The sequence below is a fragment of the Histoplasma capsulatum genome (genome assembly GCF_000150115.1).
Source record: "Histoplasma capsulatum G186AR genomic scaffold supercont2.10, whole genome shotgun sequence".
NCBI classification, from domain to species: Eukaryota; Fungi; Ascomycota; class Eurotiomycetes; order Onygenales; family Ajellomycetaceae; genus Histoplasma; species Histoplasma capsulatum.
Genome location: NW_025544810.1, coordinates 1122431 through 1142540, shown reverse-complemented (window position 1 = coordinate 1142540; position 20110 = coordinate 1122431). Strand labels below are relative to the sequence as shown.

The following is a 20110-nucleotide window of genomic DNA, read 5'->3' as shown; positions in this document are numbered from 1 at the left end:
AAAAATCCACACGATGAGAAGGATGGTGCGCCTTGGAGCACGGTGTGGACTGGAGACAGCTCGAAGAGACAAGGGAGGGTTGATGGATCAGGAGCTTCTGATGACCGGCGTGAGGAATATGACGAGGTTTGTTTCCAGGGTTGCGGGAGGTAAGCACCGATCGTGGTCAATTGTTCTTCGCTGGATTTGGAGACCACCGCTCCTCTGACTAACAGGATTGACGGGGCCTGCCATGTCATGACGTGGTGGGAGAAGGATGTTAAGGATTCACCGTGTTCTGTTGATGAAAAAACTGGGTGGAGGTGAGTGCGATTGCGGAATATATTTGGTATGTGAACATTGGTTGAAACGAAAAAGGAGAGATGGGATAGTACGGCAGGATTTAGAATACATGAGTCGAAACCTCCAGTTGAAATGACAGGCGATAAGGGAGGAGAGAGTGGAGGGGTTGAAGGAGGGGTTGGGACGGGCTTGCTCGTCAGGCCATTGGTAGTTTGAGAGTCACGTTTACGTGATAGATCGAGATTTTTGCTGAAAAGTAGATGCTCAAACAAGGGAGTTAAGGGGTCAAAAAGATACGGGAGTGACGTCGATACCAGCTTGGAGAACGATTTATATCCAATGCCATCGCTTGCTTCTCCAGGGTCTAACGCCGCAAGAATACTGTCCACCTGTTCGTGTACAGCGTCTAGTGAAGGTTTGCTCAATCCTGTTGTGAACTTTGACACTCTTCCCAGCGGGCGCAGTGGCGCCGTAACAAGAAGTAACGTTAGAAGTCGTCGAAAGGTAGTAAGTGAAATCTTCGACTCGTAGACGGTTTTGTCGATGCGTTGGTCGTGTTTGAATACTTCAATCGCATCAAGAGATTCCAGGGCTGCAATAGCTAGATCGTCATCGTCCTCCTCGTCCTCATCGTTAACAGGTTGATCCACTAAGAACCCTGTATTATGAGTGGCGGGACTTGCACTTCTAGGATCGGAGGGACCAATCGATTCCAACGAGTCCTCTGTGGCTTCTTTCAATACCGTAATAATATCCCTTCGTCCAACATCCGCGAGGCTACCGAAAAGTAGTTTAATCCGATCCTTCTTCCCTCGCTTCAGGACTTTCCCATATCTCTCAGTAAGCAGCACAACCACTTTTACCATTGACTCGAACGTCAATACTGTTGGCGCCATGGTGTTTTGAAATGGAAATGCGCCGAGATAGGAGACCATACGGAAGATGACAGGTCCTGCATCGAGTGACCCATCGCTGGTTGCAGCGGCTGCCGAACCCGCACCGTCGGGGATACCCAAAAACTCTGATAATATTTCTTCATTCCAATAACGAATGCCATGCTGGTCTAGAGCTCTAGAGAAGAAATTCTCTTTCAGATGGGTCAGTTCTAGCGGTTCGAAGCATTTGGCTGCGAATCGGTGAGCCAAGCGTTGGTTCAGCTCCTCCACTATAAAAGCGGGTTTCAAAATGTTAATATGCTGTTAAAAATGGCCACTCCAGCCATCGTAAAAATAAAATTGGCAAAAAAAAAGGAGGGGTGGAAGAAAATGATTGAAAGAAAATCATGAGAATAAGGAACTAGGAGGCATAGCGAGCAATCTAGCATACAAGGATTAGGAGGCTAACCTGAGGAAGCTCTCTGCTCCGCGTCATCAGTGGAGAGCGCACCACCCATCGTTGGTGGCCAAAGCGTATGAAGTACGACTAGGAATTGAGATCTCTAGTATTTCTCATTGGATTATGGTATGTGGTTTCCATCCAACGAGCAGCACCAAATCCGAGGCTAATGTTGAGGCGGGACAAGAGCGATAAGATAAGAATTCGCGCAAAAGCGTGATAGCTTCACTCACGAAAGCAACGATACCAGGAGAGGGACCAATTCACACCGGCCGTGGTTACGAGGACCAAATTTGGGGTATAAAGCAAGTCGCTACAGGCGGTCTTCAAAGAGATATATATATCTGGTCGGCCAAGATGAGGCGTTGATGTTCCCAGGCAGGCGGAGGTCAACGGGCCGGACGCTTCGGCTTTGCGTCAGCAGCACGTGACGAAGGGTCAATGCCGGCAAACTGGGCTTGGCAGAAACGTGGCCCGCTATTTATATCCATGGCACTGCTAGTACATAATGGCAGGCGTCTAGAACGCGCAACAGAAAGGGGGAAATATTTTTGTGGAGCTTGAATATTGGAAGAATATCATCGGTTTCGCAGGATAGGATAAAGTGTGGAGGACATTTTTTGAGCATTGGTAAAGTTACACATCTAACAATAGTCGGTGCCCGAACCAAACAAGGCAATAATCACTTTCATCCTCTACATACTAGCCTAGATGAGGCTTGGGACAGCCAGCGGTTGCCCGTCCTCATGTAATATTGCCATCTTGCGTCGAGTATCCGTTTTGACAACCTTGTGCCTTAGAAATTTCCAGTTCAGACGAGGATGACTCCGACCCCACCCCGTTTCCGTTCATCAGGCAAGTTTTTGTCGTTCACTCCTCCAGCGATGGGCGCGGTTCTGTAGTTGAATAGGTAATAATGAAGCTGGCCATCTCCAGCACCAAATTTTAGCTGTTCAAGGAAAAGCGGGTTATCGTGCAAAGTTAAAGCGTTCATGACGTCAAAACGTTCCTGGCAGATCGGTTGGAATTAAGATAAACAAAAAAAAGGACCGAAATTAAGCAACGCATCAGATGTGTAAACATACCTTCTTGGCAAGAATCAATACGTCATTTATCAGCGTCAGGAGCCTTTCCTTTAGACCCTTTTCTTTTTCTGAAAATGCAGTTTCTGTTGCGTAGTAATAGAGATAAGCGGCTTTAACGTTCTTGTGCTTTGAGTTTTGGAGGACACTAGATTCCAGGGAGTAGAAAGAGGCGAAATCCGTAATTCTGTGCGTTCCCGGCTCCTCGGCAACATAGGACCAAACAATTTGTTCTGCTCCGGGTTTCTCCTTATGTAGCAGCAAATGATCTACTTCCTTTCGACTGAAGATCTGAGAAAGGTCAAATCGTTTGAGATATCGGTTTAAGAGATCCTGAACGGCGTCAATATCCTTGCTTTGCATTGGGCGTAAGCCAGGGGTGGACGTGTGGCCTGGTAGGTGATTCCTCGTAACTTGTCGGGACTTGGTTGAGCCAATCGGAAGCGGCGAGAAGCCAACTTCGTGCAGCTTTAGCCAGTCCAACGCACGGTGGTAGTACCGACAAGCACTGACTGGCGTAGGTAGCATGATCCCAACTGTATATATTGCCTGATAAATGCCATGTAAGTAGCAACGACGTGTGATCTCCTTAATAAGGACTGGCGTCAGTCTCTTTGAGCGAAGTTTTTTATGTACGCAGAGGAAGTTGATTTCCGTGACTTTTAGTGGCTTCCCCCGCACTGCAATTTCTGCAGGGACACCACATATGGATGCGACGAGCTTTCGGGATTTAGAAGCCCTGACGCCAACATGCCACTCTCTCTTCCACCCGGGAGCCTTGAGTGCCCTAAAAAAGCGTTCAGTATCAAGAACATAACTAATACCAACTAGCATGGCAACAGAAAACAACGCACCAGTTCAGAAATGCAGGCGAGTAATTGAATCTGAACATAGCACTGCCATCTTCCACGTAATGGTTCGCCAGCAATTCATAAAACTCCTTCAGCTCCGCCTCATCATCTATATCCAGTGTAACCCACTCGAATCCGTCAACTAACGGAATAGGCTCCCGAGAAACCTGGTCAAGTTCAACTGTTTTGATAGGCCCGTCAGGGCTCCCGCTCTCCCTGTCATCAAATCTAATTACCGGCTGCGTTTGCCAGAACTTGAAAGACGCCATATCCTTTTGGTTCTTCGGGTTCACAGATAGACCGGTGAGGAGATCCGAAATGTTCATCTGGCGAAGAGCTTCTGTTGCCTTTTCCTTATCCATTCCAGCAAGCTCGCTTCGCAGGGCCGGGTTCAGCTCGAGTAGCGATTCCGCCATGCTGGGGGTGAGCTTTGTCGCAGGATTTGCGGCCGCGGGGTCTCCATCGCTTGACTTCTTCTCCCCTTTCCCCACCGTCCCGGTAGATGCGTTTGTTGATTGGGAGGTTGTAGGAGCTTCGTTTGGCAATTTCCCCTCTGATTCACCTACGTGCTCCGACTGGTGCTCCGACTGATTCCCTTCTTGTTCTGACATGAAGCTTGAGAAGAGCGGGTTTCGGCGAAGAGTTCGTGGGTTAGTGTCGGTTATAAGGTCGCGTAGAATATTCGCCCAGCGGTTATTGCATTAAGAATAGCGGTGGTGTCGTAGGAGATGATGTGAATTGAAACTGGATTGTGCGGGAGTGCAAATGAGGGGGGGGGGTTGCGGAATGCTTTCCCACATGCGCTAGGACTTTGTCAGCCGCCAACTAACTTAACTTGTTGAACCTCGGAAGTTTTTTTACTCGTCAAAATACGGACTACCCTTGGCCCCGCGTTATCCGCTGTAGTTTCTCTTTGCCCTAGATTTCTGTGTTGTTCGCACGATGAATAATAATAATAATAATAATAATGATAATAATAATGAGTGGGATACGAATATTCAAAAGCCCACTCGATATGGCTGTTTTTGGGATAGGGCTATTGAGAAGCTCCCGAAAGAGTACCACAATAACATAGACACATAATGTACCTTTCAAAGTCAAGGCTCCTGAGATGGGGCTGGCTTCGTCTTAATATACACATTGTATTCCACTGTACGGAGCAAGGATCATTAACGAAGTGTAGAAGCGCAACAAGAAGGCTTTGTAGGGAGGGAAAACATTGCATCCTGCGCCGCGCCAGGGGACTCTGAAGAAGGTATCATGTACAAACTAGGAGGCATCGCAAATGGGGAAATTATTGAAATATTATTCGCGGGAACGTAAATGAGCAAAAGCAAGGTAAGCTCGCGAGAGGTCGAGAGAACCCGATAGCTCCGTTATATAAACTGGAGGAATTGATAAAACAAGAAATGTTACATCCGTGATTCTGTTCCCACAGACTTTGCTTGTCCCTAAGCATATCGTTTGGGGGAATTCAATTGCTCGATGTTGTCTCCAAAACTTCCAAAAGTCCCCCAACAAGATGCAAGCTCCCAGTAACAAGTGCGGAGATTGTGGCCTCACGCACCCCTTCACACTCTTGTTCCCTAGCTTTCCCAATCTCCCTAACAACATCCACAGCCTCTTCAATGGTAGCTTTTGCCAATACCTCGGTCGACGGCGACAATTCCTTCCAGGCTTGCGCGAGCGCTCGTTGAACCTTCAGAGTCTCGACATCCGATGCGCTTGTGTTTAGACTGACGAGATCGGGCCTGTAGCCAGACTGCTTGAACGTAACGTTTGTGCAGAAGATGGCATGGGTGAAAGTTAGGTTAGCGGAGGAGAGAGAAAGGGTGTTGTGGAGGGCGCGGGCGAGACCGACACTGTCGCGGGTCTGTTGGTTGAAGATGAGGATACGGGGGATGGAGTTTGTTGAGGACGACGATAGAGGTGATGCTGGTGACTCTGTGGCTCGCGGTTGTTGAGAGACGAACCATTTTCCTGTCGCCTCGATGCTTTCTAGCGTATGGGCACCGTCAATATACCAGGCAATATTTTTCTCTAGACGCATTTCACAGCGGCCGCCTAGTTTAGTTGTTTTTAGGCCACGTTTAAACTTGTCCGGTAGTGGTAAGCTGTTCAAATTAGGGGGTATGTCTTGAAAACCTCTGGATCTCAGAAAGGACCCAGCAACAGCAACGGCGAGGCTTGCATTTGAATATTGAAATTCTCCTGAAAGGCCCAGTCGCAATGCTGCTTGGTTGTTGGGGGTGAGCTCCGGATGTCCAGTTGCGACATGGAGCTCCGCCACTTTTTCCACCGCGCGTTTTTCCAGTACGGCCCTGGCATTCTCGATCTGCGGAGCCGTGAATGCCGGGACTCCCTTCTTCATAATCCCCGCTTTATGCCAGGCGATTTCTTCAATGGTATTTCCTAACGTAGACTGATGATCAATTCCTAGGCTCGTGATCCCGGTCACAACCGGCTTGTCAATGACATTCGTCGAGTCGTACTCGCCACCAATGCCACATTCGATAATCGCGGCATCCACGCCCTCGCACATATATGCGTGGAAGGCCATGAGCGTCAGGTAACGGAAGTAGGAAGGCTTCGACACAGGGTCCGCCGGATCCATTCCACCTGCCTTGGCCGATGCCTCCAGCCTGTCCCAAATCTCAAAAAAGTAATTCGCAAACTGCTGTTCGGAGATGGGCTCATTGTTGATCTGAATACGCTCCCGAATGAAGCGGAGATGTGGGGATGTGTACAGGCCGACTTTTGAGATCTTTGGCCGTTGGGAATCTGCTAAGCGTGGGGATACGGATGCGGACGGTAGGTATTGGCTCAGAATCGAGGAGATGAATGCACATGTCGATCCTTTTCCTTTTGTCCCCGCGATATGAATTAGATTCAGTCGGTTTAGTTCGGATGGCTATATTTGATTCCAACAAATGGGATTAATATTTAGCAAGGTAGGCCTGAAATACGTTGACAAATTACATGGCGAAATCAAACTCGTCTCAATTTATACACGAACAATAGCCGTTCCAGGGTAGTACGGAGATGTATGGAACTGAACATAGAGCGGAGAGGGTTAGCCGCACACCTGATATCCTATCTTCTGGCACCACTCTATCATCTCAGGTATGGCCCGGAGGTTCATATTCGGGCCTGCTTGTCGGATCGCATTGACAATTGCGAAATTAGATTGAAGAGAATTAAGAGCCGCGATGGCATCCTGGATTGATTCCTATTATTACCATTTATTTCTTTCTTCGTTTTGTTTTCGAGTCATATCAATCGGGGGTTTTATTCCAAGATGCATTATCCCCGCGACGACCTAAGCAAGGGGAACGACAAACCTCATAATTGCGAGCCATTCTCACAAATCTCCTCGTAAATACTCGCGTAGGGAGCTTAGCCCTTCGAGAACCGGGATTAAACCACCCTTTGGAGGGCGTGAGCATTGGTGTTGGATCGGTATCTGGGTTGAGAAAAGCAACTCGCTGAGTGGTGAAGTTTTTCTAGTGAGGGTTGATAAGATAACTACAGGCCGAAAGTGGCTTAGCATTGTCGAAGGCACCAACCAATGTTAATCTTCACACATGCATTAATTACTCTGTCCTGCAGAGATAACCAACAAGTAACATCATGTAACAAAGCCAGTAGAATTATTATCTATAAATAAATTTGAGTTTGTTCACTGACTTTTATGGGTGAATGTTGGTGGCAATGGATGGAAACATCAGTTCGAAAAGCACAAAACAAGTATACCAAAACAGCAAGAATACAGACCCATCCCTCTAAATTAAAAGATGTAATACAAACTAATTTCACCTCCTCCACAAAGGCGATAGTTGTTATATGAAACATTGCCTGGAATGGATTAAAGGGAGAATAGTGAGAATAGTGTGGGTGCAAAAACGGTCGGCAAGAGGAAGAATACATACATATACACTGGATATAAATAGGCCATTTCAGAAATCGAAACAAGCTGAGGGGATAATGTATAACGAAAATTATGTATGTGGTTACTTAGCAGGTAAATAATAATTTCTATTCGATTCTTGTCTTTCCCTCCTCCATGTATCCAACACGTGCATTGCTGAATCCGCGCTGATGTCTTCCAGTGTTGATGAATTGGCCAATAATTTTATCGTTTCGCGCACGGCCCAGTGCATCCAAGTAACCCTCAGCGGCTGCTGCAGGGGTGTTGAGCTTAGGCCAATTTACCTGACGTGCGAGGAAAAATCGTCAGTGGTATGTAATCGTTGAGACGAAACGATCTTTGTGGGTATTCAACTTACATAAAGCATTCCATGGCTATATATGAATCGCACACACCAGGCCGCAATCACTAGCCAAACTATAAGAAATATTCTCAAGGGCCAAGCTGCAGAGTCCGGGAGACGGCGACTGATTAGAGAGACAGAAATCATGAAGATGCTGGCGCCGAGAATATATGGGACCGATCGAATAGCCAAGGGCCTTTGATCTGCCAAAAGGAGACTATCTCCAGGATTAGGGTCGGGAAGGAGATAGGCGCCAAGGAACAGGTCAAATGCGTCTTGTTTTGGGCCATCCAGGAAGTTGTTGAGGACGTATCTGGTGACGGAGTTTCTGCCATCTTGGAGAATACCAGCCTTTGTCCGCTCCCCAGTTCGAGTGAAGTCAGTCTTCAGGGCTCCAGTGCCCGAGTAGGATTTGGAGACAATGTCCGCGTTGTCTGCCCACATGTTACGGAATAGGAACTCGAACTCTGAGTCATCACTGGTTGACTCTCCCGGTTGGAGAACCCCAGCGTCAAGGAGTTGACGTGTCAGAGTCCATCGAGCAAGCATACTCTGGACAACATTCGTTCGATCCAGGCAGTCCATGCAATTCGTACGCACAACGCTGGTTTGTAGTGTTCGGATCTCCAAAGAGCCAGTACTATCGCCAGGAACTTCGATTCCACGGAAATATTGGCCTTTTAGTAACCCGTCAGTAAGCCGTTCCAGCAACAGCTCAGCACGGTGCCATTGTAGCCCCTTTGTCTCGCTGTGGAAGTCAAAGTATACATAGTGAAGATGATCCATTTCCTGGGCATCTCGGGTTGGCTCGACGATATGGAGTTTTTCAGAGCTGAGGGTATCAGCGTCTCTTTTCTCGGTGGGGGATGTAACCAACGCGCGTATCATCTGTTCGTAGCTGCTTTTGATTTTCTCTTCCCTTCCCTTTTGGTTCACCAGGTTGACAAGATAATTCTCGCCATAGATTCGGATTTGTTCCAAGAAATGTCTTCGTGCTGCGTTCAGGGCAGAGTCGACAGAACGTACTTGGAGAAGCGGGGTATAATTTAGATTGTTGACTTCTGACCAGTACAGAGGGACGCTACCTCTGGTTTGTACGAACGACAGTACCTGCAGGTCTTTACCAGCATGTTTACCAACCTTTCCATTTTCCATTCCAACACCACCGAATCCAGCCATTCCCCCAGTAGAGTCATTCAGGATAACTACCTGCTCAGTTTCATTGAAATTTGAAACATGTCCCTGCTCATTGATTCCACGCGAAAAGTACCGAGTGCCACCCCGATGCCTGGACCTTCGTGTTATCAGTGCAAAGGTGAATTGAGTAGACTTGATTTTCGTTGAAGATATATTCATCATTCCGAACATGACAGGGAGAATGAAAGGATCCACATCCGATAGTTGACCATACCGCACGCCGGTTCCATCATTCACCCCCGATCGAAAGTCTATCAAGTCTGTTTGGATGAATCTGTTCCAGAAAAAACGATCATCTGCTCGTTTCCACAGTGGCAGAGACGGATCGCTTTGGGACAGACGCTGAAAACTGTTGGTGATGTCTAGCGAGTAGGAAAAGTACATAGGCCCCGCACGTAGGAATTGTTTAAGTAGATTGAGGTACGCATCCTCGTCCGGGTCGTGGAGGTATCTCTCTCGCAGAGGAAGAAATTCAGTGGCAACAACTTTATAAACCATGTGGCCTCGCAGCCTGCCCACAGGCCGTGTCTTCGAAATCACGATGATGTACTTGTCTAACGGGAGTTAGAAGCCTCTATAGTCACTGACTTTGTATAAGTTAACTCACCTAGTTTCAGCTTGATCATGCCTAGGATTCCAGCAATGCTGGAGACCCTTTTGGCACCATGAGCAGAGGAGTTCTCTAGTCGTAGGTCTCCAGTTGGACGCTCTACAACCAGTGTAGGTGCAGATGACGAAGAAGCAGAGCGGAAAGCATATTGAGAGGGTGAAACCAGTAGGTTAATATCGCGGAATGGAAGTGTAGTGGGCATTGTTGTTTGGAGTGTGAATTATTGTGGTGGGTGGGGATTAGATCGTCGAAGAGAAGCGCATAATGAGGCAAAACCAATGCACAATCAATACGATCCCTTCCTTCTCTAGAGGTGGATATGTTCTTATCTAAAATCCTCTGGTGGTCATGTAGCTACTCGCCTGCAGATGCGAGAGTGTGGAGGAGTTCAGTTACGTTTCCAAGGTGTTGCTGAGTGAGGAGTGTGGCTGGTGCACCAGGAAGAACCCGTGGTTGGTTAGGTTCGTCGTCATCCTGGCCACAGCGAAATCCTTCAAGGGCAACGAGGACAATCGGATTATATCCCACCATCGCTAGCATATTTCAACTAAATACATACCGCCGCTGTTGCTGTTCATGAGTAACATCCCTCTGCTTACATCCCTTTCTCTACTTCATTCTCCTTCTGTGTCTATCTGTCATTGATTTCCATCATCTCCCTTGTAACCACAGTCATGGCTTCACGAGCTGTTGCTGGCGGCCGCCCGGGTGCCAGATTCGCCCAGTTCAAGCTCGTCCTACTAGGTTAGTCTCCTCTTTTGTCCCTCACTTTTCCATTGCTGTTGAAGGACGACCGTCACTGATACATGTCGCTTCTACTAGGAGAATCCGCTGTTGGAAAGGTTTGGCCCCGATACCTGAAACCCTGCATCTGATGGGTGGACGACCATGTTAACATTAACTGTGTTGCCTGCTAGAGCTCCCTTGTCCTTAGATTCGTTAAAGTGCGTTTCCCTCTTCCATATGTAGCTGGAAAGTTAGCTTTATGTTTGGTGGGACAAAGTACTGACTATGATTGTTGTTGTTGTTGTCTAGGACCAATTTGATGACTATCGGGAATCGACGATCGGTGCCGCGTTTCTTACCCAGACGATATCTCTAGATGAAAATACAACTGTCAAATTCGAGATATGGGATACTGCTGGCCAAGAAAGATACAAGTCTCTTGCGCCAATGTACTATCGGAATGCGAACTGTGCTGTTGTTGTCTACGATATCACCCAAGCAGTATGTCTTCTCCCCGTCCACCTACAACCTTGAACATCTAGACGAAGCTGACTGCCTCTGTTCGCACGTTGCCAGTCCTCCCTCGACAAAGCAAAATCATGGGTAAAGGAACTTCAACGGCAGGCGAACGAGAACATCGTCATCGCCCTTGCCGGTAATAAACTGGATCTTGTGACGGATAGCCCGGATAAGCGTGCCATCCAGACGGTAGATGCTGAAGCCTATGCGCGTGAAGCAGGTCTGCTTTTCTTCGAGACGTCAGCCAAAACCTCGACAAACGTACGAGAGCTATTCACGGCCATAGCGAAGAAACTGCCATTAGACCAGGCGGGTCCCCGAAATCTACGATCTAATCCCCGTCCAGGGGTTGATTTGCGCCCTGAGGCTGCTGGACCACAGGCGAACAGCTGTTCGTGCTAGAGTTAGTGATGGCTGGAGAGGTTATACTTGATTTACGCCCCTGGGTTCTTCCACTGGCATTAAGTACGAGAATCCATCCGTTTGTCCCGTCCGCTACCGCTCGAATTGCCTACAGTTCTTCTCTCTCCCACATATGGCCTTTAGTCTGTGTTCGGCATGAGAATGTATCTCTGCAACCCCCCAACGAAATGCGACAAAGAGGTAATGGTTATATGGCAGCATGGACAAGTTTTATCCCAAAGTTGAATGTGCATTTAAATATGTGGTTATCTCTATAGCAGATTTTGGGTATCTTTTGTTTTCCTCCAACATGCCTTTGCGTCGCACATCTCCTTCCAAGCACTGGAACTAACCACGACGGCGTCCTAATTGACTTCTGACGGCTTCGTCTTCGCAATCTCATTAGACCCATGTTCGGTGGATTTGCTCCCTCACCTTTTAATACTTTATTCGTGTTTCCCTTTTGTTCTGTTTGCTTTCCTCTGCTCTGCTCCCGGTGTTATTTTGGCCGTCGTTTACTCTAGTAGTCGTTTACTTAGTATAGTATTCTATCTTTCATATATTCCTGGTTGCATTTATGGATCGCTCATCCCTCTCGCACCCACCCGTCAATCCATCCTTGATCCTGTTTTGTTCTGTTTTCCTCCCCCTTCATTGCCTTTTTTGACTTTATTTGCTACCAAGATGTTTATTTTTTACGGCCAAATATGAAAATAGTAATGCGTAGTAATTAGTGATATTCTCACCAGTTTATTTTTGTAGTTAGGCTAGTTTATAAAAATACTACTATGGTATTTAAGCCTCTTGTAATGGAGGAAGATATAGTGCAATGCTAACTCTGTCCCTCAGCGGAAACCAGCTATTCACGAACTAGATACCTTTAGAATAATGAAGCCCGAAACACTTGACACACTTTGTCCACTAATTGGTAACTCGGAAGGTGTTGTGTTTATCTTATTGACAAGGGAGGTGCATTCTGAGTTCTGGCTGTTCGCATGTCCTGCTAACTCAAGGCTAGGTCTATGAATGTCATTGTTCATACAGGCTACAGCAGGTAATTGGCCATTCCTCGGGAGAGACGGAATGCTTCTGCTGCTGGATAGGATAATCTACGAGAAGACAAGAGAATAATCACCAAACCGTGTTTCACATCTAGATATTATTTCTATTCTTGTTTTCGGTTCCTAGCATTGAAGTGTGGCTGGTGCATGTGTGGTTGGTGCCAACCACGCTAAATTTCCAAGCAACTTCAAATCTCAACACAGCTGAATGAAGATCTCTGGCAATTCTTGTGCCTCACTAATCCCCCTCTGGCCCCGCCAATCGACCATTTTTTTGACAGTGTCGCACGCCATGCTGCGCACTTCAATTGCGTCGAGCCGTCCGTTGCTCCCTTCCTCAGTCTGTCCCAAGGCGCCTGCACAATGGCTATGTACCTCAAGAGCCAGGCGGGTCAATACGGCGACTAGGGTAAATTCATCCCGAATACCTATTATTGTCTAACTTATTGCTGATAGTACTCACGCAGAGATATCATGCTCTTGCTAGAAAATCAAATGCCGGCCGTCGATGCTCCTTAACCCCCAATACCGCAACCACTTCACAGTTCTTTCAGAAAGCTGCAAGCTCAACAAGCACGAAACCTCCAGGTCCAAGTGATGCGGACGTCCGATCACCGGCCTCTCCATCAAGTCGATCTTCCCTCCGCCCGGAAAGTATTCCCAAACCGCCCCAATCTCCTCCCGTTCAAGGTCAGACTTCTCCAGGCTCAGAGGTGCTGCCGCCAGATCATGAGTCCTCCACACCGCCGCCGCCGCCGGGCCCCAAATCCAGCCGATTACGCAAACTACTCTACCTGTTTCTCACAGCTGGGCTTGCGTATGCTGGGGGTGTCTGGTACTCCCTTAGGTCGGATAACTTCTACGATTTCTTCACCGAATATATCCCATATGGCGAGGAGGCGGTTCTGTATCTTGAAGAACGTGATTTCCGGAACCGGTTCCCTCACGTTACAAAACAGATTAATCGGCGCGTCACAGTTCCAAAAGATGAAGGTGCTCAGGTTACGATACCAAGCGGAAGCGGATTGTCATGGAAGGTTGCAGAAGAGCAACAGGAAGCGACCGATATGACTAAGAAAGGAAGACGCATGGGCACCGCCCATGCGAATGAGCCGACAAAAGATATCAAGGTTGCTGAAAAGGCCAAGGAGGAGGTGAAGAGCAAATCAGCGGCTAAGAAGGAGGACGTGGCTGCAAACATACCAATTCAAGAGGCTCTCGAACCTCAACCTGCAAAGACAGAGGAGAAGAATTTGGAGGCTCCAAGGCAACCAGCAGTTCCGGCCGTTACTGCCATCGAGCGCTTGGTCCAGGATAAAGCGGATGAGCCCGTCGTGCAGGACCTAGTTAAAGTCTTCAATGACGTAATTTCCGTAATCAGCGCTGATGAATCTGCCTCTAAGTTCGCCGGCCCCATTGCCAAGGCGAAGGAGGAGTTGCAGAGGATCGGGGACCGCATCGTTGCTTTGAAGAAAGATGCTCAGGAATCGGCGCAGGAAGAAATCAGAAATGCGCACGCCGCCTTTGACAAGTCTGCCGCAGAGCTCATTCGACGTATTGACGAAGTCCGCACCCAGGACGCTGCTGAGTTTCGCGAAGAGTTTGAATCTGAACGAGAGAAAATCGCCAGGTCATACCAGGAAAAAGTCAACACAGAGCTTCAGAGGGCTCATGAAGTGGCCGAACAACGCCTTCGCAATGAACTAGTTGAGCAGGCCATTGAGTTAAACCGTAAATTTCTCTCTGATGTCAAGACCCTCGTTGAGAATGAGCGTGAGGGTCGCCTAAGCAAGTTGGCTGAACTGTCCGCTAACGTCGCGGAACTGGAACGGCTCACTGCCGGATGGAGCGACGTGGTTGACATCAATCTGAAGACCCAACAGCTTCAGGTTGCAGTTGATGCTGTACGAACGACTCTGGAGAACTCCGATGTGCCCCGCCCTTTCGTTCGCGAATTGGCTGCGGTGAAGGAGCTTGCGTCTAATGATGAAGTTGTTGCGGCCGCCATCGCCTCGATCAGCCCGGCAGCTTACCAACGTGGAATCCCATCTGCGGCTCAGCTGGTTGATAGATTCCGAAGGGTAGCTAGCGAAGTTCGCAAAGCTAGGCTGTTGCCTGAAAACGCTGGTATCACGAGCCACGCTGCCAGTTTGGTTCTTAGCAAGGTTATGCTGAAGAAACAAGGGTTGCCTACCAGCGATGACGTGGAGAGCATCCTGACTCGAACCGAAAACTTTCTTGAAGAGGGTAATTTTGATGAGGCTGCTCGTGAAATGAATAGTCTGCAGGGCTGGGCGAAATTGCTGAGTAAGGATTGGCTTGCGGATGTCCGACGGGTTCTGGAAGTTAAACAGGCTCTCGAGGTACGTTCATATTCCCATTTTTTAAAGGCATTTGTATAATGTCATAGAAATTGGCTTTACTAACGATTATCTGTGTTCACAGATCATCGAGACTGAGGCCCGTCTTCGTTGCTTGCAAGTCGAATAAATCAAAATTAATATTACCCTGGTCGGGACTAACTATCTCCTTCTTGTATTTTCACCAGCTACCGCTTTGTACACATATCATATTCCACAATTACTTAGACTCAATGTTAGATATGCTATTTCCTTTGTCTAGTAGTTTATTTGACTGCTTGTTTCCCATATCTTCCTGGCTGGTCCTCTGTCTGCACTATTTGCACCGTTTGCACCGTTTGCACCGTTTGCACCGTTTGCACCGTATAACATCAGCCCAGCATCACCTGGTCATTTACATAGTCTCTCATTTATACCTGCTCATTTACAGAACACAAGCGACAATGACACCTCGACAGCTGCACGTTTCTCGTCTCTACAAGCGATGATCTATTTCTTTCGCTACACTAGCCTTTCAGCTTCAGCTTGGCTCAGCGGATAGCCACATACTCACACGCTACCGCTCCCATACCATGCTGGATACTATCCGTCATTATTGCGTACTCCCGACTTAGCCAATGGCCGAAATCACTCTCGAGGCGTTGCCCCGTGCGGTATAAGCCCGATATCTTCGAATGTTTACGTCCACAGACAAATCAGCCATGCTGCCGCCTGATCCCCAATCCTCCCATTCTCGAACGAAAACCACACCTCCGGACTCTAGTGAATTGGAGGACACCACACTAGAATGCGGATCAAGAGATGGGGAGCAGCGCCGTGGTTCAAGGAGGCCCAGGAACAACAGGACATCCAGTACCTTTTTCCTAGAATCCTCTTTGATCCCAGCGAGGAGACCGGAACCTGGCTATGATGGGGCCACCATCCTCTCCCGGGCTAGTTCAGCAAGCCAGAGGAAGGGGAAATGGACTAGTAATGAATCCGCCAGCGTTGTTCCTAAACGACATGCGACTGTTAATTATAAATACAAAAAGTCACCCGTCGGTATCCCGGCGCCGGCAACCCCCATGACGAATGTTTCTCACCGTGAAGCGTCGCGAGATGGTGCACCTAGGATGCCCTCCGATACCTCGTCAGGTGCGGCATCCACGCATCCTCCGCAATCTATCGGGCTCGATACGGATCCAGCTCAGATAGTAAACTTAGCATTGAATCTTAGTGATTCGAGGAGGAGATGTGCGTCCGGGAGAGTGGTTTCAAGCATGACACCAAGATCCAGGGGGGTCTCAAGAAGTGACATATCGGCGGACAGTTACAAATTTCCCCGACAAAACATGATGGATAGTCAACATTATGCTTCACTGGACCAGCGGACATCCAGCAAAATAACGTCAGCACCAGGCATTCGTCGACACCCTTCAGTGGCTCCACGCCAATCACACTCCCCATCTATGGAAAGATATCCAGGGTCGGTCATGACGGATATAAGTTCGACACAATTCGAGCACATGCCATATGACGTATCCAGTGCTACAATTGCCAGAGCGGAGAAGACACGAAAGCATTTTGAACTTTTTGCAGAATATCTGCGCCTACTTCCACATCTACCTCCTCTCCCAACTAACAATGAACCTTCAGGTTCGACTGCAAATTCATCTGTATCGGCTAGAACGGCAGGATCTCGTGGCCGGGAATATAACCCTCTCCAATACATCCGTAATCGCAAAGTGAGGTTCCGCGAGAAATGCCCCATTGATTCTGAGGCCGATGGATGGGACAACCCCGAGAGGGTACGAAGTTGGGTGGACCTGATTACAGGCTCGGATGAGAACCCAAATCATAGATCTGAGGATTGCGTTCTGCTTCCCAAGTTTGACTCCGATGATAGACCAGGTAACCAGGCGCAATCCGTCACAACCACGACCAATGCTACTAGAGTTCATAGTGGTGGAGATAGCAGCAAACCCCGTCGGCCGCGGATAGATTGGATAACTTCTCCCGCAGACTTTTTAGCGGATGCTGCATGGCTTGAAGAGGGGTCTAATAAACTTAAAATTGAAAACAGAGACGGCAAGCGACTATTCAGCCCGGACACGCGTTTGCAGCGTATTCCATTACAAGGTTTGGAATCATCGACCGAGCAGCCTGCTCCGACGACGGAGAAATCGGAGGGCGACCATATTCAACTAACGAAAAGGCCTTCAACTCATGAAAGCCTCCCTAGCTTCAAATCTGTTTTCTCTCACGCTCATACAGGCGCGGATCGTGGGCGTTCTCGACACAAGATTAAGAGTCCAGTTCAGCTTTCCCCTCGAAGGTCCCCCTCGATAGAGGCGAGCAAGTCAAGATGGCGAAAAGCTCTCTCACGCACTTCTGATTCGTCTAGCGAATCCGGCGATGACGAACAGGAAAAACATCGGGGGAGAAAACGCTTTCCACGGCTTTCAAGAAGGCCAATTGAGAATGAGAACTTGATCGGCTCCCCAGTCCAAAAAATCCCCGGATCGTCGGATAAGGCCTCTCAAAAACCTACATCCTCTTCTACCATACCTCATAACGTTTCTGACGCACAAATTGGTGATGATGCTCTATCTTCAAGAAATAACGCACAACCCCATATCCTACCATTTTTGGACACCCCTCTGGGACAAGAACGGCATATTCCGCCACCTGGCAACAACGTGGGATCATCGTCATCATCTATGATCGAGAGAAGAAAAGATGACATCCCACGATCATCGATTGCGACTGCTGATGGTAGCCTTGGTCTAGCGTCCAACAGGCAAGAAAATCCCAACATTGCACTAAACCTGTCACCTCCTGAAAGTCGCCCTTCTTCACCGACAAAGCCATCTGCATCACGTCTAGTTGATTTAGGAAATCGGTTGTCCTACACTAAAACAAACGGTGGATCATCTGGGGTAGTTCCTGTCGATCATGACGCTCCTGAATTAACTCCGCATAAACACTTGTCTGCTCCTGATATGCCTCTGTTTAACTCTGTCACACAGCTGGCCTTAGATCATCACGAGGACAGAGCTAGAGCAAGTGATATTCATCATCCTAGCAGCCCACCACAAATAAACAAGAACCAAATGCAGCAGGAGTCGAGACTTCGGGGGATTTTCAAACCTGCACGATTGGCTGAGCTCGTGGGAAGTGAAGTTTCCAAAGTTGGCGATTACATCTGGAAAAAGGATATCTCAGGCCACTCAAGGCAGTCATCAACGGCATCGAGCGAGGTATTTTCGGATTATGTCGACGCGGATGACAACTTCCCTGAGGCAAAGCGCAAACAAAAGCTCCACTTGTCTCGTTTTCCGATCCTATCCGAAAGTCCCGGTTTATCACGGATGAATTCCAAAAAGGATTTACCCAAATACCATGTGCCAAACCTACCTGTCTTTGCCTCTCCTCCCAAGCACGATGACCAAGGCGAATCACAGCCATTATGCGAAGTCGACATCTCAGCGCAATCTGATATTAAGTCACAGCCACTCGAGGACGAATCAGCCAATGTCTCTCACAACGACAACCTGCTCAACCCATTTACTCCCTGCTGCGATGTGGGAAATAATTCCTTTAGAGAGGGCCGCAATAGCTTCGTTGGCTCTGTGGGATCAAATAAAAATAACAATAACCACCTTTCCCTCCAAGTCAGTCGAGATCAGCTTCCAGTCACAGGCCTTACCAATTTAACCGTCACACCCACTGGCCAACTCCGTCCTACAATGTCTGTGGCCACAAGAAACTGGAGCATCTCCCGTAGTATTGATGGCCCGTATCGTATCGATAGACGTGAAATTGCACGAGTAAGAGCTCATTTGCTCTCGTCGGGAATTAAGGCACTAGAAATATGCCGCCAAGCCGACATGATACGGGATTCCCCTCCTGTCCTCGTATTTAGCACCGAGCACGGGTTGGGTGGCAATGTACCTCGCGTCCCGCGGTCTGAGGAAGTGACAACTGCAGCTCGGAGCCTGATGTTCAAGTTCGACCGCGAAGTTTGCCAAGTTCAGCATGCTATGTCGAAATTCTCATCATCAACCTCACCGTCTTTGAAGTCGCGATTGGATGATTTAGACTCATTAGTCACATCCACGCTTAACCCACGCATCCGCGAGCTCACATCCGAAGCTGACAAACTAACTAGCGAGCTCGCGACGACGAATACTTTGGCATTGAAGCAGCTCAACGACTCGCTCGATAAGGGCTTGAGGAAACGAAAACGCAGGTTTCGATGGATAAGCCGTGTCGGGTTTGTCATGTTAGAATGGGTGCTTGTTGGGGCTATGTGGTGGTTGTGGCTAGTTGTGATGATCTTCAAAATTTTTAGAGGCCTGTGGAGGGGTTCTGTTTCGGGCATTAGATGGATTTTATGGCTATAAGTTTTAACATTTCTTTCTTTTCATGTTCTAGGTGTTTGGGCATTCTATATATTTATCTTTTTTCTTCTAATTCTTTGTATTTCCTAATGGACTTGAAATTTGCTGTTCAGTACCTGTTCACCTCCAAGGGATATATCCTGTTTTGTTATAGCGCTTCCCCATTGACATTTTTAAGCGCTCTAATAAGTTCTTTACATGTGCATCTTCTCTAACTTTCTCCTTCGTTGGGTGAGATATCGTTCATAATATACCCCGCGTTCTAAGTTACGCCCCCTTGTTTTATTTAGGACCCTTGTGTTTTTTGCGATAGTATTTCCATGGCATAGCGATCCTACTTTTACCAGTGCACTTCCTGCCATATCGCCTGAGCATTCCATGATATGATATTTTCATTCTTCGCCTTCCATATCTGAAAGCCTGAATTTTGAATTTTGAATTTTTCTTTCTTTCTCTCTTTTTTTGGAGGGGGAAGTTTAGTTTTGACTCGGGAATATACTCGCTTCTCCTTGCTCCTCCACGAAACTTGCGACTGACTCTCACTGCCTCCATTTCTTTCCTCCATACCCACCACTACTAATTCCATTAGGCTCACATCTCACCCCTTTTGAGCCAATCACCCATAATTTGCTGACAGTCGCCCTCCAGCAAGAGCAGTCCACCCAAGAACGGTGGACAGTGACACGCCTCAGCCATCAGGCCAACATGGTTGGTCTAACGCGAACAACGCGAATAACTCGCCTCCTGGTCTTTTGATTAACATTTGCATGTAATGCTGGGACGACCTTGATGCGGCCCATGTCCCGAAGGAACAGAACGAAATCGAAATCGAAATCTTATGTGCACTACACCCCGGACGCGCCGATTGGTAAATACTACTATTAGTAGTAAATTGGCAGAAACCCCATTTGACCGGAAGAATGGGTAGCAGCCCGCGCCAGAGCTTATCACAATGAGGCTACAGAAGCAGACTCGTAGCAGTGAGTTTCAGCCATACGAACGCGTAGAGGACGCGGGGGGGAACCGGCTGAA

The 20110-nt window shown here is 48.0% G+C and overlaps 7 protein-coding genes across 7 annotated transcripts; 3 read left to right on the top strand and 4 right to left on the bottom strand.

The window, feature by feature from the left end:
• Nucleotides 1-259: 259 nt before the first annotated feature.
• On the bottom strand, nt 260-1675 carry HCBG_07035 (uncharacterized protein; the record flags this gene model as incomplete). The annotated part of the gene is made up of 3 exons (XM_045434084.1): nt 260-292; nt 375-1447; nt 1627-1675. 3 exons carry the CDS (start codon nt 1673-1675, stop codon nt 260-262), a joined length of 1155 nt encoding a protein of 384 aa, XP_045285565.1.
• Nucleotides 1676-2170: 495 nt separating this feature from the next.
• Nucleotides 2171-4234, bottom strand: HCBG_07034 (glycylpeptide N-tetradecanoyltransferase; the record flags this gene model as incomplete). The annotated part of the gene is made up of 3 exons (XM_045434083.1): nt 2171-2626; nt 2703-3486; nt 3554-4234. 3 exons carry the CDS (start codon nt 4159-4161, stop codon nt 2429-2431), a joined length of 1590 nt encoding a protein of 529 aa, XP_045285564.1.
• A 790-nt stretch (nt 4235-5024) lies between these two features.
• On the bottom strand, nt 5025-6996 carry HCBG_07033 (folylpolyglutamate synthase; the record flags this gene model as incomplete). Its single annotated transcript, XM_045434082.1, has 3 exons — nt 5025-6461; nt 6567-6602; nt 6892-6996. 3 exons carry the CDS (start codon nt 6994-6996, stop codon nt 5025-5027), a joined length of 1578 nt encoding a protein of 525 aa, XP_045285563.1.
• Nucleotides 6997-7101: 105 nt separating this feature from the next.
• HCBG_07032 (inositol/phosphatidylinositol phosphatase) lies at nt 7102-9984 on the bottom strand (the record flags this gene model as incomplete). The annotated part of the gene is made up of 3 exons (XM_045434081.1): nt 7102-7762; nt 7837-9572; nt 9626-9984. 3 exons carry the CDS (start codon nt 9828-9830, stop codon nt 7586-7588), a joined length of 2118 nt encoding a protein of 705 aa, XP_045285562.1.
• A 318-nt stretch (nt 9985-10302) lies between these two features.
• Nucleotides 10303-12024, top strand: HCBG_07031 (GTP-binding protein ypt5; the record flags this gene model as incomplete). The annotated part of the gene is made up of 5 exons (XM_045434080.1): nt 10303-10372; nt 10451-10470; nt 10546-10572; nt 10664-10855; nt 10931-12024. The coding sequence occupies 5 exons, from the start codon at nt 10303-10305 to the stop codon at nt 11273-11275; spliced, it is 654 nt and encodes a 217-aa protein (XP_045285561.1).
• A 548-nt stretch (nt 12025-12572) lies between these two features.
• HCBG_07030 (uncharacterized protein) lies at nt 12573-14826 on the top strand (the record flags this gene model as incomplete). The annotated part of the gene is made up of 3 exons (XM_045434079.1): nt 12573-12745; nt 12804-14699; nt 14782-14826. 3 exons carry the CDS (start codon nt 12629-12631, stop codon nt 14824-14826), a joined length of 2058 nt encoding a protein of 685 aa, XP_045285560.1.
• Nucleotides 14827-15397: 571 nt separating this feature from the next.
• HCBG_07029 (uncharacterized protein) lies at nt 15398-19081 on the top strand (the record flags this gene model as incomplete). The annotated part of the gene is made up of 1 exon (XM_045434078.1): nt 15398-19081. The coding sequence occupies one exon, from the start codon at nt 15398-15400 to the stop codon at nt 19079-19081; it is 3684 nt and encodes a 1227-aa protein (XP_045285559.1).
• Between the last annotated feature and the right edge of the window lie 1029 nt (nt 19082-20110).